This window comes from Rhinolophus ferrumequinum, chromosome 16 (genome assembly GCF_004115265.2).
Source record: "Rhinolophus ferrumequinum isolate MPI-CBG mRhiFer1 chromosome 16, mRhiFer1_v1.p, whole genome shotgun sequence".
Taxonomy (NCBI): domain Eukaryota; kingdom Metazoa; phylum Chordata; class Mammalia; order Chiroptera; family Rhinolophidae; genus Rhinolophus; species Rhinolophus ferrumequinum.
This window is the reverse complement of record NC_046299.1, coordinates 62,856,557-62,874,552: the sequence shown is the minus strand read 5'-3', so window position 1 is coordinate 62,874,552 and position 17,996 is coordinate 62,856,557. Positions and strand designations below refer to the sequence as shown.

At 39.8% G+C, this 17,996-nt stretch overlaps 1 protein-coding gene across 1 annotated transcript in view; it reads left to right on the top strand.

The window, feature by feature from the left end:
- FRMPD2 (FERM and PDZ domain containing 2) overlaps positions 1–17,996 on the top strand; it is a 154,919-nt gene that overhangs the window by 65,297 nt on the left and 71,626 nt on the right. Inside the window, exon 10 of the mRNA XM_033130830.1 lies at positions 1,315–1,489. Coding sequence (XP_032986721.1) covers positions 1,315–1,489 — 175 coding nt within the window. The remainder of the gene's footprint in view (positions 1–1,314; positions 1,490–17,996) is intronic.

The window sequence follows — 17,996 nt, the reverse complement described above, 5'->3', positions numbered from 1 at the left end:
CCCATTGCCAGGGGTGGGGAGGCAGGACCACTGTGAGCCCAAGCTCCATCATCCCATTAGACCTCACTTAGAACACACACTCAGAGATCTAGTTATTGATTTCAGGAGGGCAACTACAGAGCATCAAACCCAAGCACAAGGCCCACACTTCTCTGTCTCTCCCTCCCTCCCTCTGTCTCTCGGGGTGGCCCCTGCACCCACATGCTGAACAACCACTTAGGTGATGCAGGTGTGCGGCAGGGTGGGAGCCATGGTGGCTCACAGTGTGCCCTGTCGCCAGCTCTGCCCAGGATCCTTCCGGAAACCCCTCCCACAGGGTCCTCAGGTCTGCACTGGCCCCTGGAGTGTGATGGCTGCCCTGGGTGTCAGGAGCATCAGGGTGTTGTTGCAGGCATGGTCTTGATGGTACTTAATGTTCAGCCAATGTCCATCCATGACTGTCCTCTAAGGAGCACTTCCCTGGGGAGGTCTGGCTTCAGTCTGGGCTTTGGGCACAAACTGTCGTGGCAGCAGAGAAGGGAGTGAGTGTCTCTATTGTCCAGACCACAGCCAAGGGTCCTGAGCCTCATGGGACACTCATAGGAATTTGCCGTGTGGGGACGGAGGGCACAAACACTCCATTCAGGAGGTAGTGTGTGCAGAGACACAGGCTACCAGACTGGGGTGGTGGAGTGATAGGCCACCCTGGGCTGCTGAGCAGAGGCCACGGTGGTCAGGGAGAGGCTGTGGTGGTAGGTGAATCTGGAATTAATGTGAGTGGGTGAAGAGGCAGAAGGCTGACTGCTATGTTTTTGGATGGGGCTCTACTGACCCATTTCTTGATGCGAAGTAATCCCCGTGCTCTAGCCCTCTCTCTTCATTGGATGTTTGCCAGCCCAAATTTGCTCTGCTGTGCTCTGGGGGACAGTATCAGGTTAAGTGACAGTCCCAGGTGTGATGATTCATTGATAAAAGCCGTGGGCAGTCCTTTTGGGAAGCAGAACCCAAGGGGCAGCTGGGCTTTCTGCGGGGTAGAGACCTCAGCGAGACCTGCCTCCTCAGCCTTGCTTACCCCTGTAGAGGCTGGCGGATTTGTAGAGTGCAGATTTGAGTCCGACTGTGCCTCTTCCTAACTGTGCCCCTGTGAATAAGCCCCTTTCCATCTCTGAGCCCCGTTTCTCATCTGCTGAATAGTGTCATAAACATACTCATCTCTTAGGATTGTTTGTCAGTTAAATGAGACAATGCATATTAAGTGCTTAGTATAGCGGCTTGTATGATAAATACTCTATGTCTTGTGGTTATTGTTACAATTAATACTATTATTATTTTCAGACCAACAAAGGGAAATCCTGTCTGACTCTCAGGGACCTCTGTGTGGTGCTGCTGAGTGGGCAGTGTCTGGAGGTGAAATGTGACATCACGTCCACAGTGGGGACCGTTTTCAACGTCGTCACGTCCTTCGCCAACCTTGGGGAGCTCACTTACTTTGGCTTGGCTTACCTGAAAGGTAAGTGTCTCCTGAGTAGCCCATGGCTGATCTGGTGCCTCAGGTAACCCAGGTATCTAGGTACCTGAGCACTATTCCTTCTAAGAAAATTGCTTGAGACTGGGACACCTCACTTTGCTCATTTAGATACGGGTTAGCATGGTGAAGGTTTCAAGTACTCATGTGCGAAGTGTCAAGTAAATCAGAAAATTGTTAGGAAATAGTGCATGTAAGACCTTGTGAGTTTCTGTGATTTTCTGGGTCTGGTTGATCGATCCCAATGCACTAAGAAAATGTTAAAAATCTTTCCATCTAGGTGGGAATATAAAATGTACAATCACTGTGGAAAATAGTATGGTGTTCCCTCAAAAAATTATAAATAGATTTCCTATGTGATCTAGCAACTCCACTTTTGCATACATAGCCAAAAGAATTGAAAATGGGTGTCTCAGAGATACTTGTACACCCGTGTTGATAGAGGCATTATTCACAGTAGCTAAAATGTGGAAACAACCCAAGTGTCCATCAGTGAACAAATGGATAAGCAAAATGTGGCATGTACATACAATGAAATATTATTTAGCCTTAAAAAGGAAGGAAATTCTGACACATGCTATAGCAGGGATAAAGCTTGAAGGCATTGCGCTACATAAACTAGTTGCAAAAAAACAAATATTGTATGGTTCCAATATATAAGGTACCGAGAGTAGTCAAATTCAGAGACAAAGTAGAATGGTGGTTGCCAGGGGTTAGGGGAAATGGGATGGGAGGTATTCTTTAATAGATATAGAGTTGCAGTTTTGCAAGATGAAAAGGGTTCTGAAGATGTAAGGTGGTGATGGTTGCACAACAATGTGAATGTAATAATATCCCTCAACTGTGTGCTTAAAAAAATTGCTTAGAGGTTAAATTTTATGTTATGTGTATTTTACCACAATAAAAATATTTTAAAATTTCCATCTAATCATCCAAGACTGATGGGAAATAGCACCTTCACCCTAAGTTAAGTATCCATTCTGAAGATCCTGAAGGAAAGGGTTTCTAACACCTTCTTCCCATGTCTGCCCTCCCTGTTTCCATTGACTGCAAATGTCCCCTTGCTGTAGTCAAAGCCCTTTAACCACTGTGTGAAGCAATGGGAAGGGGGCCGAGCTGGGATAACGTGGGCCTTCAGGTTAATCCTGGCTCTCCCAGCCCAGCTTGCTAGGTATCATCATCTCGGCGTTCCTCTCTTCTCCCGTCTCCAATGGGAGAGGCTCACAAGCTTATTGTGGGATCACTTAGTGTGCCACAGAGGGTAGGAGGATAGGCCTTACCTCCCTGCAGTTCTTAGCAGATCTCTTGAAAGGTTTCTCTTTCAAGGAAAAAGAACAACCATTCTATACTTTTGATCTGATCAATTGATTTTGCTCAATCTTTTGTAAAGTGTGAATAGAAGAATCTTTAGGAATCATTGTATTTTTATTGATTTATAACATGCAATCTAGTATGTGTGCTCTGAAGTGAGCACTGGAACGTATGATCTAAATAAACCCAGTGTGCACTCTGGGAGAACAACCACAGGCTTACCCCCTATTGCCTCCTCCCGGTCAGGTGCCAGCCCAGGCCCTTTCCATGTGGACATCCTAGAGCCGCTGAGGGGGCGCCACCTTCCTAAATCACTTACAAGTGACCAGTCTGGGGTTTGGATAGAAACCCGCTTGAGAGGGTTTGCTGGCAAAACTATAACAGGGACATGCTCATTCCCTTGGGGACAAGTGACCCTAAGGGAAGCGTGAATTTGTGTGGAGAGTCAGATTCAACTACAAGGGCTGAGGGCACAAGGGGAAGATTTAGATGAGGTTTTTTGAGTTTTTTAAAAATGGCATTTCCATATTTATTTACCAAGACCTGGTACCGTGTTTCCCGGAAAATAAGACCTAGCCGGACAATGTTCTATTAATATAAGACCCGGTCTTATTTTATTATAAGACCCAGTCTAATATAATAGAATATAAAATATAATATAATATAATATAAAATATAAAATTATAATATAACATAACATAACATAATATGAGACTGGGTCTTATATTAATTTTTGCTCCAAAAGATGCATTAGAGCTGATTGTCTGGCTAGGTCTTATTTTCGGGGAAACAGGGTACTTTCTCATTATCAAAAGCCTTTTGTATTCCCCACCCCCCCCAACCTTGTGGGTAGTAAATGTAGCGGAAATTAGTTGACATATGCTGTAGAAAGCTGTTTATCAAAATCATTTTATTTACTCCTGTCTATTTTGAAGTTATGCACCCCTAAAATGTTTTTTAATTAATTTTTATTTTTCAATTATAGATGTAAGCATAGTGTAGACATTTATATAATTTATAAAATGATCCACCTGATAAGCCTAGTATCCACCTGACACCATACATAGTTATTACACTATTATTGACTATGTTCTCTATGTATTTTACATCTCCATGATTATTTTATAACTACCGATTTGCACTTCTTTTTTAATTTCCAAAGCTTATGCTGTTTTTTTTTTTTATTGGGAAATATTGGATATTGGGGAACAGTGTGTTTCCCCAGGGCCCATCAGCTCCAAGTCGTTGTCCTTCAATCTAGTTGTGGAGGGTGCAGCTCAACTCCAAGTCCAGTCGCCGTTTTCAATCTTTAGTTGCAGGGGTCGCAGCCCATCATTCCATGTGGGAACTGAACCGGCAACCCTGTTGTTCAGAGCTCGCGCCCTAACCAACTGAGCCATCCGACCGCCCCTGATTTGTACTTCTTAATCCCTTCACTTTTTTTCACCCAGCCCCCCCTCCCAATCTGGCAATCATCAGCTTTTCTCTGTATCAATGAGTCTATTTCTCTTTTGTTTGTTCATTTATTTTGTTCTTTAGATTCCACGTATAAGTGAGAGCATATGGTATTTGTCTTTCTCAGTCTTACTTATTTCATTCAGCATAATACGCTCCAGGTCCATCCATGTTGTTGAAAATGGTAAGGTTTCATTCTTGTTTTAAGACTGAGTAATATTCCATTGTATACATGTACCACTTCTTCTTTATGTAATCATCTGTTGATGAGCCCTAAGGTTGCTTCCATGTCTTCGCTATTGTAAATAATACTGCAGTGAACACAGGGGTACATATACCTTTTTGAATTAGTGTTTTGGGTTTCTTTGGATAAATACCTAAAAGAGGAATTGCTGGGTCATATGGCACTTTTATTTTTAAATTTTTAGGAAGCTCCAAACTGTTTTTCATAGTGGCTGCACCAATCTGCAATCCCACCAACAGTGCACAAGGATTCCCTTTTCTCCACATCCTCACCAGCATTTGTTTGTTGATTTATCGATGATAGCCATTCTGATCGGAGTGAGGTAGTATCTCATTGTGGTTTTTATTTGCATTTCTCTGATGATTAGTGACTTTGAGCATCTTTTCATATGTCTATTGGTCATCTGTATATCCTCTTTGATGAAATTACTTTTCAGGTCCTCTGCCTAATTTTTTAATTGGATTGTTTTAATTAATTAATTTTTGTGTTAAGTTATATGAGTTCTTTATAAAATTTGGATATTAACTCCTTATCAGATGTATCCTTGGGTGAATATCTTCTCCCAATCAGAAAGTTGTCTTTTCATTTCTTTTGCTGTGGAAAAACTTCTCAGTTTGATGTAATCTCATTTTTAATTTTTTTCTATTTTTTCCTTTGCCTGAGGAGATATATTGGAAAAAATATTACTAGGAGCAATGACAGAGAGTTTAATGCCTGTGTTTTCTCCTAGAGTTTTATGGTTTCAGGTATGACGTTTAAGTCTTTAATTCATTTTGAGTTTATTCTTATATATGGTGTGAGAAGACAGTCTTGCTTCATTTTTTTGCATGTTTCTGTCAATTTTTCCCCAAACCCTTTATTGAGTAGACTGCTTTTGCGCCATTGTATATTCTTGCCTCTTTTTTTAATGGAATAATTAACTATATAGGTGTGGGTTTTTTCCTGGGCTCTCTATTCTGTTCCATTGATCTTTATATGTCTGTTTTTATGAAAGTACCATGCTGTTTTGATTACTATAGACTTGTAGTATAGTTTGATGTCAGGTAGCATAGTATCTCCAACTTTATTCTTTTTTCTCAACATTGATGTGGCTATTCGGGATCTTCTGTGGTTCCATATAAATTTTAAGATTATTTGTTCTAGTTCTGTGAAAAATGTCATTGGTATTTTGATAGGGATTGCACTGAATCTACAGATTGCTTTGGGTAGTATGGACCTTTTAATGATGTTAATTCTTCCAATCATGAGTATGGTCTATGCTTCCATTTATTTGTATCTTCTTCATTATTTTTCTTTACTGTGTTATAATTTTCTGAGAGCTTTATTACCGTGGTTATGTTTATTCCTGGGTATTTTATTTTTTGATGCATTTGTAAATGGGATTGTTTTTTTAATTTCTCTATCTGATAGTTTGTTATTGGTAATAGAAATGCACCTGATTTCTGAATACTAATTTTGTGTCCTGCTATTTTACTGAATTCATTTATCAGTTCTAATAGTTTTTTTTTTGTGTGCATGTGTGTGTAATCCTTAGTTTTTCTATATATGGTATCATACCATATGCAAAGAATTACAGTTTTACTACTTCCTTATCAATTTGGATGCCTTTTATTTCTTTTTCTTGTCTGATTGCTGTGGCTAGAACTTCTAGAGCTATGTTGAATAGAAATGGAGAAAGTGGGCAAACTTGCGTTGTTCCTGATCTTAACAGGAATGATTTTAGCTTTTCCCCGTTGAGTATGTTAGCTGTAGGTTTTGTCATATATGGCATTTATTATGTTGAGATATGGTCCCTCTATTCCCACTCTCTGAAGAGTTTTTATCATAAATGGCTGCTGGATTTTGTCAAATGCTTTTTCTGCATCTATCGATATGATCATATGATTTTTATTTTTCATTTTCTTAATGTGGTGTATCACATTAATTGATTTGCAGATATTGAACCAATCTTGCATACCATGAATGAATCCCACTTGATCATGTGTATGATGTTTTTAATGTATTGATGAATTTTGTTTGCTAATATTTTGTTGAGGATTTTTGCATCTATGTTCATTATGGATATTGGCCTGTAGTTTTCTTTTTTTGTAATGTCTTTGTCTGATTTTGGGATCAGGGTGATAGTAACCTTGTAAAAAGTGTTTGGGAGCCTTCCCTCATTCTGGATTTTTTGGAATAATTTGAGGAGAATAGGTGATAATTCTTTTTTGAATGTTTTGTAAAATTCACCTGTAAAGCCATCTGGTCCACGGCTTTTGTTTGTTGGGAAATTGTTGATTACTGATTCAATTTCCCTGATACTGATCAATCTACTCAGGTTTTCCGTTTCTTCTTGAGTTAGCCTTGGGAGGTGTATGATTCTAGAAAATTATCCATTTCTTCCAGATTGTTAATTTGTTGGCGTATAGTTGCTCATAATAACTTCTTAAAATTTTTTGTATTTCTGTGTTGTCTGTTGTCACTTCTCCTGTTTCATTTCTGATTTCATTAATTTGGGTCTTCTCTCTGGTTTCTATTTTTTTTTTTTTTTGATGAGTCTGGCTAAAGGTTTGTCGATTTTGTTTATCTACTTGAAAAACCAGCTCTTAGTTTCATTGATCTTTTGTAATGTGTGTTTTTTTTTTTTTTTTTTTTTGGTCTCTATTTCATTTGTTTCTGCTCTGATCTTTATTATCTCCTTCCTTGTACTTGCTTTGGGCTTATTTTGCTGTTCTTTTTTCAGATCCCTTAAGTGTAATGGTAAACTGTTGATTTGTGATTTTTCTTATTTCTTTAGGTAGGTCTAAAATGCTATGAATTTCCCTTTTAGGACTGCTTTTGCTGCATCCCATAGATTTTGGGTTGTTGCGTTTTCATTTTCTTTTTTTTAAAATTAATTGGGGTGACAATTGTTAGTAAAATTACATAGATTTCAGGAGTCCAATTCTGTATTACATCATCTATAAATCCCATTGTGTGTTCATCACCCGGAGTCAGTTCTTCCATCACCATATATTTGATCCCCCTTACCCTCATCTCCCACCTCCGACCCTCCTTACCCTCTGGTAACCACTAAACTATTGTCTGTCTCTATGAGTTCTTGTTTCTCATTTGTTTGTCTTGTTCTTTTTTTGTTTTTGGTTTATATACCACATATCAGTGAAATCATATGGTTCTCTTCTTTTTCTGTCTGACTTATTTCACTTAGCATTATACTCTCAAGATCCATCCATGTTGTTGCAAATGTTCCTATATCATCTTTTCTTACCGTCGAATAGTATTCCATTGTGTATATATACCACAACTTCTTTATCCATTCATCTATCGAAGGACATTTTGGTTGTTTCCATGTGTTGGCCACCGTAAACAAAGCTGCAATGAACATTGGAGTACACGTGTCTTTAGGTGTAGATGTTTTCAGATTTTTTGGGTAGATACACAGGAGAGGGATTGCTGGGTCATATGGTAATTCTATTCGTAATTTTTTGAGGAACCTCCACACTGCCTTTCATAACGGCTGCACCAGTCTGCATTCCCACCAACAGTGTATGAGGGTTCCTTTTTCTCCACAGCCTCTCCGACACTTGCTACTATTTGTCTTGTTGATGATAGCCATTCTGACTGGGGTGAGGTGATATCTCATTGTGGTTTTTATTTGCATTTCTCTGATGATTACTGATGTTGAGCATTTTTTCACATGTCCATTTGCCATTTGTATGTCCTCTTTGGAGAAATGTCTCTTCAGGTCCTCTGCCCATTTTTCAATTGGGTTGTTTTTTTGTTGAGTTTCATGAGTTCCTTGTATATTTTGGATATTAGCCCCTTATCGGAGGCACTGTTTGCAAAAATCTTCTCCCATTCAGTTGGTTGCCTCTTTATTTTGTCGATGGTTTCTTTTGCTGTGCAGAAGCTTTTAAGTTTCATATAGTCCCATTTGTTTTAGCTTTTACTTCCATTGCCTTTGGAGTCAAATTCATAAAATGCTCTTTGAACCCAAGGTCCATAAGTTTAGTACCTATGTTTTCTTCTATGCAGTTTATTGTGTCAGGTCTTATGCTTAAGTCTTTGATACATTTTGAATTAATTTTGGTACATGGTGACAGATAGCAGTCCGATTTCATTCTTTTGCACGTGGCTTTCCAATTCTGCCAGCACCGTTTATTGAAGAGGCTGTCTTTCCTCCATTGTATGTTTTTAGCTTCTTTGTCAAAAATTATCTGTCCATATTTACGTGGTTTTTTTTCTGGGTTCTCAATTCTATCCCATTGGTCTATGTGTCTGTTTTTCTGCCAATACCATGCTGTTTTGATTATTGTAGCCCTGTAGTACAAGCTAAAGTCAGGGAGTGTGATACCTCCAGTATTGTTCTTTTTTCTTCAGATTGCTTTGGCTATTCGGGGTCTTTTGTGGTTCCAAACAAATCTGGTGATTTTTTGTTCTATTTCTTTAAAAAATGCCATTGGGATTTTGATGGGGATTGCATTAAATCTGTATATTGCTTGGAGTAATATGGCCATTTTAACTATGTTGATTCTTCCAATCCATGAGTACGGAATGTCTTTGCATTTCTTTGTGTCTTCTTCAATTTCTTTCAAAAATGTCTTATAGTTTTCAGCATATAGGTTCTTCACATCCTTGGTTAAGTTTATTTCTTAGGTATTTTATTTTTTTTGCTGCAATTGCAAAAGGAATTGGTTTTTGTATTTCTTTTTCTGAGATTTCATTGTTAGTATATAAGAATGCAATGGATTTTTGTATGTTGATTTTGTAGCCAGCAACTTTACTGTATTCGTTGATTGTTTCTAATAGCTTTTTGGTGGAGTCTTTAAGGTTTTCTATATATAGCATCATGTCATCTGCAAAGAGTGATAATTTAACTTCTTCATTCCCAATGTGGATGTCTTTTATTTCTTTCTCTTGCCTGATTGCTCTGGCAAAGACTTCCAACACGATGTTGAAAAACAGAGGTGATAGGGTCAGCCTTGTCATGTTCCTGAACGTAGAGCAAAGGGCTTCAGTTTTTCACCATTATTTATGAGATTAGCTGAGGGCTTGTCATATATGGCCTTTATTATGTTAAGGTAGTTTCCTTCAATACCAATTTTATTAAGTGTTTTAATCATAAATGGATGTTGTATCTTGTCAAATGCTTTTTCTGCATCAATTGATATAATCATATGGTTTTTGTCCTTTATTTTGTTTATATGATATATCACATTGTTGGATTTGCGGATGTTGAACCATCCTTGTGCCCCGGGGATGAACGCACTTGGTCGTGATGAATGATCTTTTTAATGCATTGTTGTATTCGATTTGCTAGAATTTTGTTTAGGATTTTTGCATCTGTATTCATCAGAGATATTGGTCTGTAGTTTTCTTTTTTTCTGTTGTCCTTACCAGGTTTTGGTATCAGGGTAATGTTGGCTTCATAAAATGAGTTAGGGAGTACTGTCTCTTCTTCAATTTTTTGGAAGAGTTTGAGCAGGATTGGTATTAGGTCCTCTTTGAAGGTTTGGTAGAATTCACTAGTGAAGCCATCTGGTCCCGGACTTTTGCTTTTGGGAAGGTTTTGGATGACCGATTCAATTTCATTACTGGTGATCGGTCTGTTTAGATTTTCCAGTTCTTCATGGTTCAGCCTTGAAAGGCTATATGTTTTTAAGAACTTGTCCATTTCTTCTAGGTTATTGAATTTGGTGGCATATAGTCCTTCATAGTATTCTTTGATGATCCTTTATTTCTGTGGCATCCGTGATAACTTCCCCTTTTTCATTTCTGATTTTGTTAATGAGTGCCTTCTCTCTTTTTATCTTAGTGAGTCTAGCCAAGGGTTTGTCAATTTTGTTAATCTTTTCAAAGAACCAGCTCTTTGTCACATTAATTTTTTCTGTTGTCTTTTTGTTCTCTATTTCATTTAGTTCTGCTCTGATTTTTGTTATTTCCTTTCTTCTGCTGACCTTGGGTTTCCCTTGTTCTTGTTTTTCTAGTTCTTTAAGGTGTAACATGAGGTTATTTATTTGGGATTTTTCTTGTTTCTTGAAATAGGCCTGTAATGATATAAATTTCCCTCTTAAAACTGCTTTCGCTGCATCCCAAAATTTTGGTAGGATGTATTTTCATTATCATTTGTTTCTATGTATGTTTTGATCTTTCCTCTAATTTCTTCTTTAACCCAGTCGTTCTTTTAAGTATGTTGTTGAATCTCCATGTATTTGTGTTCTATCCTGCTTTCTTTTTGCAGTTGATATCCAATTTCAAAGCCTTGTGATCAGAGAATATGCTTGGTATGATTTTGATCTTCTTAAATTTTCTGAGGTTGATTTTATATCCCAATATATGGTCTATCCTTGAGAATGTTCCATGTACACTAGAAAAGAATGTATAGTCTGATGTTTTAGGATGAAGTGCTCTATATATGTCAATTATGTCCATTTCATCTAATGTGTCATTTAGAGCTGCTATTTCGTTATTTATTTTCTGTTTGGATGATCTATCCATAGCTGTCAATGATGTATTTAGGTCCCCTAGTATAATTGTGTTTTGGTCGATTTCTCCCTTTAGTTCTGTTAGTAGTTGCTTGGTATATTTTAGGTGCTCCCTGATTGGGGCGTAAATATTGGTGACTGTTATGTCTTCTTGTTGTATAGTCCCCTTTACCATTATGAAATGTCCATCTTTGTCTCTTGTTACATTTTGCGCCCTGAAGTCTGTTTCATCTGATATCATTATGGCTACACTTGATTTTCTCTGGGTACCATTTGCTTGGAGTGTCAATTTCCACCCTTTCACTTTGAGTCTATGCTTGTCCTTGTAGCTGAGATGTGTCTCTTGGAGACAGCATATGGTTGGGTTTAGTTTTTTGATCTAATCTGCTATTCTGTGCCTTTTTATTGGTGAGTTCAGTCCATATACATTTACGGTGATTATTGATATGTGAGGACTTCCTGTCATTCTATCTTTAGTTTTCTGGTAAGGCTGTGTCTCCATTGTTTCTTTGCTTTTTGTTGTTGTCTATTATTTCTGTGTGGTGGTATTCTATGATGTTTGCCTCTGTTTCTTCTTTTATTACAGTATATATTTCAGTTCTTGATTTTTTTTGAGTGGTTACCCTTAAGTTTATGTAAAAGAAAGTTTGATATTTAGAGTATTCCATTTTCTTCAGCACGTTTACTTTCTCCATTCCCATATTCTGGTTCACGCCTTTACTCTCCCCCTTTTTATGTTTTGGTTGCCACAAATTGTCCCTGTTGATGGTGGTCAAATAGCCTCCTTTAGTATTTTTTGTAGTGCAAGTCGTGTATTATAAAATTCCCTCAGCTTCTGTATGTCTGGAAAGGTCTTGATTCCTCCTTCATATCTAAAGGATATCTTTGCTGGATATATTATTCTTGGCTCATAATTTCTCTCTTTCAGTAGTTTGAATATTTGGTTCCACTCCCTCCTGGCTTGTAGAGTTTCTGCTGAAAAATCTGATGATAATCTAATGGGCTTTCCTTTGTAGGTTACCATCTTTTTTTCCCTGGCTGCCTTGAGGATTCTTTCTTTGTCGTTGATTTTAGACAGCCTCAATACAATGTGCCTTGGGGAAGGCCTGTTGGGATTGAGATAATTAGGTGTTCTATTTGCTTCTTGCATTCGAGGATCCAGTTCTATCCACAAGTTTGGGAAGTTCTCATCAACAATTTGTTTGAATATATTCTCTGTTCCCTTCTCTCTTTCTTCTCCTTCTGGTATGCCCATTATTCTCATATTGCTCTTTCTGATGGAGTCAGAAAGTTCTTGTAGAGTTCTTTCATTTATTTTAAGTCTCAAGTCTCTTTCTTCTTCCATCTGTATAATTTCCAGGTTTCTATCTTTGATGTCACTGATTCTTTCCTCCATCTGGTCAACTCTACTACCTAAGCTGGTTATTTCATTCTTGATTTCTTCTAATGAGTTCTTAATCTCCAGAAATTCTATTTGGTTCTTTTTAAAAATTTCAATCTCTTTCGTAAAATGCTTATGTTGTTCTTTGATTGCGTTTCTGAGTTCATTAAACTGCCTTTCTGTGTTTTCTTGCATCTCGTTGAGTTTTTTCCAGAACTGCAATCTTGAATTCTCTGTCATTTAAGTCACATATTTCCATATCTTTAAGTTCCTTTTCTGGAGACTTTTCACTTTCTTTCTGAGCTGTGTTGTTGCCTTGGTTATTCATGGCAATTACTCATTTATTATTTCTCTTCCTAGACATCTACAGGAGTGGCTTCTGCAACAGTTTGATAGGAAGAGATCTTTATTTTGTTTCCAGTACTTGTTGGTAGAATGTTTTATTTTCTCTCCGACTGCAGCCTTTTTTTTCTCTCTCACACGGTAGTGCTATGTTTTCTCTGCATTATTCCAGCTTCTCACACAATGGAGGGATTCCCTGGGAGATGGGCTTCTCCTCTGTTAATAGTTCACCTGGGTCACAGGGCACAGTGTCCGTGTGGGTATGTGGAGAGCTTTTGAAGTTCCAAAGCTCTTCCTGCACCAGATTCAGAGCCCGTATGTTTCAACAGTTCTGTTTACTCCTGCAGGGATCCACCCAGATAGGTGGTGCCAGGGGAGAGGTGAGTTGTGAGAGATGGCCCAGAGCAATGGCGGCGACCACCACCACAGCTGGTCCTGCTTCCACAGCTCCCTCCCCTTTGCCGGAACTAGTTGGGCTTCGAATCTGTGTCTATGATCCACAGTTCTCAGAGCAGCAAATATTCTGTTCTATTGATCTAACACTGCTACTGTTCTGCTTCTAGCACCGGGCACGTGGGGGCGGGGCTAGCTCTGGGAGGGTTTGGAGGGGGCAGCTAGTCTCAGTGCCTGAGGCTTTGATTCTCTGCTCGGTAGTGAGGGCTTAAACCACCGTTTTCAGCCTTCTTTCCTCAGTCTTTTCTCATAGGTCTCTGCCGTGAGCATTGGGTTCAGCAGCCGTGCTATATGCTGCCCCCTCAGCCCTGTGGGCCATAAGTGGAGCCCTACCAGTCTGAGTCCTTCCTTCTCCCGCAGCTGCGGTAGTTCCGGGATGCAGTGAGCTCGGAGCACTGAGCTAGGTCTGTGTCCTGCGTCCGCGTGTCTCCGTCTCCGCACTTCTCCCTTCCCTCCTCCCTTGCTCGCATGATTCGCCCACCTTTAGGTGAATTCAGTAGTGGGCCTCTTCGTCTTGCCTGTCTGTTGTGCAGGGAGTCCTTTGTGGAGTTATTGTTGTTCGATTAGTTGTAGATTCCAGGGGAGCTTTACAGAGGCTCACCTCACGCCGCCATTTTGATGACGTCTCCGGGTTGTTGCGTTTTCATTTTCATTTGTCTTGCGAATTCTTTTGATTTCTTCTTTGATCTCATTGTTACCCATTTATTATTTAGTAACATATTATTTAGCCTCCATGTATTTGTGTGTTTTTTCTTGTAATTGATTTCTAATTTCATAGCACTGTGGTCATACAAGACACTTGATGTGATTTCAGTTTTCTTGAATTTCTTGAGAATTGTTTTGTGGCCTAACATATGGTCTATCTTGGAAAATGTTCCATGTGTGCTTGAGAAGAATGTGTATTCTGCTGCTTTGGGGTGAAATGCTCTGAAAAAAACGATAAAATCCTACTAGTCCAATGAATGTGTCATTTAAGGTCTCTGTTTCCATATTTATTTTCCATTTGGAGAACCTATCCCTTGTTGTCAGTGGTGTGTTGAAGTCCCCTACTATGATAGTGTTACTGTTGATCTCTGTCTGTCTGTCAGTGAATATTTGTTTTATATATTTAGGTGCTCCTATGTTGGGTGCATAGATGTTCACTAGGGTTATGTCCTCTTGTTGGATCAATCCCTTTATTATTATGTAGTGCCTATCTTTGTCTTTTAATATATTCTTCATTTTAAAGTGTATCTTGTCAGATATAAATATTGCTACTCCAGATTTATTTTCTCGTTTCCATTTGCATGAAATATCTTACTCCAACCTTGCACTCTCAGCCTGTGTGTGTCTTTTGATCTGAGGTGAGTCTCTTATATACAGCATACACGAGGGTCTTGCTTTGTTATCCACTCAGTCGCCCTATGTCTTTTGATTGGAGCATTTATTCCATTTACATTTAAAGTGCTTATTGATAGGTATACAGTTATTGCTATTTAGTTATGTGTATTTCTGTTTGTTATTAGTTAGATTGTTTTTATCTTTCTTCTGTTTACAGAAGCCCTTTTAACATTTCTATTTCCTGCATTGCTGGCTTGGTGTTAATGAATTCCTTTAGCTTATTCTTTTCTGGGAAGCTCTTTTTCTCTCCTTCAGTTTTAAATGATAGCCTTGCTGGATAAAGCAATCTAGATTGTAGGTCTTTGTTTTTAATCACTTTGAATACCTCCTGCCTCTCTCTTCTGCCCTGCAAAGTTTCTGTAGAAAAGTGATTTGATAGTCTTATAGGAGTTCCCTTGTAGGTAACCCACTGTCTTTCTCTTGCTGCTTTTAGGATTCTCTCTTTGTCTTTAACATTTGCCATTTTAACTGTAATGTGTCTTGGTGTGGGCCTGTTTCAGTTCATCTTGGTTGGAACTCTCTGCACTTCCTAGGCTTGTATGTTGGTTTCCTTCACCAAACAGGAGAAAATTCCAGGAAAAGAACTAAATGAAATGGAGGCAAGCAATCTACCAGATACAGAGTTCAAAACACTGGTTATAAAGACGCTCAAGGAACTTAGTGAGAACTTCAACAAAGAGATAGCAAGTTAAAAAGGATATAGAAACCATAAAAAAGAGGAGACATCATAGGAATGGCAGCAGTGAGGTGGTCTTCTTGAGTTCTCTTCCGGAACTTACCACAAATTGAACATCTATAACCCATCAAAGGACTCTGCACATCTTAGCTCTTAGAAGAGCTAAGAGACTCATAGGAGGATTACTTGAAGGTGGGCAAACCAGACAAGCAGGGGAAGAGCGAAGGGAGCGGTGTGGAGACGCAGGCTGCATCCGCGGCTATGGGGATGTGGGGGCCGCAGGACACAGATCAGAGATCACAACAGCCAGGTGGTGGGCTCTTTCCCTGCATCCCACAGCTGATCTATCCAGCGTTTGAGGTAGTAACCTCAGTTGAGAACTCCAGCTGGGCCCTAGGTCGGACTAAAAGCAAACTCCATACCTGGGCCCCTCACCCCACTCTCCCACAGGAATCCTACCCCTGCCCTTCCAGAGTCTCAAGCTGGTCCCTGAACTGAGGAGTAGTGTCAGATTACAGAGGAGCTGTATCATTCAGGACATGGAAAAAGCCAGGTTAGGGAAATTTTAGGTCATTATTACTTCAAATATGTCTCCATCCCTTGCTCTCTCTTTTCACCTTCAGGTATTCCTGTGATGTGTATGTTGTTGTGCTTGATGTTATCCCAGAAGTCTCTTAAACCATTTTCATTGTTTTTTATTCTTTTTTCTTTTTGTTGTTTCACTTGGGTGATCTCTGCTAATTTGTCTTCTAAATCACTGATTCGATCCTCTGTCTCATCTAACCTGCTGGTAATTCCTTCAAGTTTGTTCTTTATTTTAGTTATTGTATTCTTTAGTTCTAACTGGTTGTCCTTTATGATTTCTCTATCCTTTATGTCGTCACTAAGCACCTTAAACATTCTTATCATCAGTGTTCTGAACTCTGTCTCTGATAGGTTGGTTACCTCTATTTCATTTGGTTCCAATTCTGGAGATTTCTTCTGTTATTTTATTTGGGACATGTTTCTTTGTTTGCCCATTCTGGCTGACTCTCTGTGTTTGCTTCAATTAGGTAGATCCTCTAGGGTTTGCATTCTTTGCTGGGTGTTCTTATGTAGGATGCGTCCTTTATATTTGACTTGCACCACTTCCCTATTCTCCTGTGCATGTGCTCCAGAGGTGACCCTTGTGGTGTGTGTATTCTCCTTTTAAATTTGAGCTTTAATTGTTTTTGGCTTGTCAGTAGGTGGGATTGACTCCTAGGCTGACTAGTTGTGAGAATTGGTTATGCCCACAGTGGATGAGCTGCTGTGTTTGGGTTGACTCTTCAGATAAGGCTTGGCCCTATGGGCTCTTGTGCCTCTAGAGAATTTCCTCTGGGTGTGTCACTTGTAGGTCAAACCCTGTAATAGTCTGGTTTGGTCTGGAGTTGGCCTCTGGGTATGTTGAATCTTGTGCCTCTTGGACTGGGCCCTGGTGTAGGGCAATTTCAGAACAAAACAAATCAACAACATCAACAACAACAACAACGAAAAAACATATACACTCACATATAAAAACAATGAATAACCAATACTCAACACAGGGGAATATATAACAAATACAAAAAAAAAAACACACCCCAAAACTAAAGAAACAAAACAAAAAACAGCTCATCAAAAGAAAAAAAAACACCTCAATACAGAAAAATGGAAAGAGGGAGGAAAAGTAGGGCAAGGAAAAGAAAAAAGAAAAGAAATAAAGGGGAATATATATATGCTAAAAATGATAGTAATACTGGGAAAAAAAAAAGCAGTGCCAGTCTTGGCTTAAGCCCTCCAGCCTATCTCCAGGTTGTCCTCTGCTGTACAGACTCCTGTGTGTCTTTTGGAGGCAGAGCTGGCCACCTGGTGGCCAGAGTGACCGTTGCACTGCAGTTCTAGATGAGTGGGGCTATAGGGTGTGGTTGGTAGTTTTTACAAAGTCAGTGCAGTTTCTGCTCTCGCCTGCACATACACACGCTGAGAACACCACAGCCAGCCCTGTGCCCAGGTGTCCTGAGTCTTAGGGCACTTCTTCCGTGGGGGGATGTGGAGGTTGAAAAAGATTTTTGAGCAGCTGAAAGCCCAGAGCTGCCTCTGCCTCCCACTGCTCACCCCTGCATGTGTCTCTGCAGCTGTAATTGCCCTGCCTCAAGCAGCCCGGAAAAGGTGGGGGTTGAGGAGGGTGGAGTCTTCTGTCTCCATGCCTGGACTCTTCCCTAGGTCACAGCTGCAAACTGGCTTTTTCCATGTCCTGAATGCTACAGCTCCTCTGTAATCTGACACTACTCCTCAGTTCAGGGACCAGCTTGAGACTCTGGAAGGGCAGGGGTAGGGTTCCTGTGGGAGAGTGGGGTGAGGGGCCCAGGTATGGAGTTTGCTTTTAGTCCGACCTAGGGCCCAGCTGGAGTTCTCAACTGAGGTTACTACCTCAAACGCTGGATAGATCAGCTGTGGGATGCAGGGAAAGAGCCCACCACCTGGCTGTTGTGATCTCTGGTCTGTGTCCTGTGGACCCCACATCCTCATAGCCGCGGATGCAGCCTGCGTCTCCACACCGCTCCCTTCCCTCTTCCCCTGCTTGTCTGGTTTGCCCACCTTCAAGTAATCCTCCTATGAGTCTCTTAGCTGTTCTGTGTGATGTGCAGAGTCCTTTGATGGGTTATAGATGTTCAATTTGTGGTAAGTTCCGGAAGAGAACTCAAGAAGACCACCTCACTGCTGCCATTCCTATGATGTCTCCTCTTTTTTATGGTTTCTATATCCTTTTTAACTTGCTATCTCTT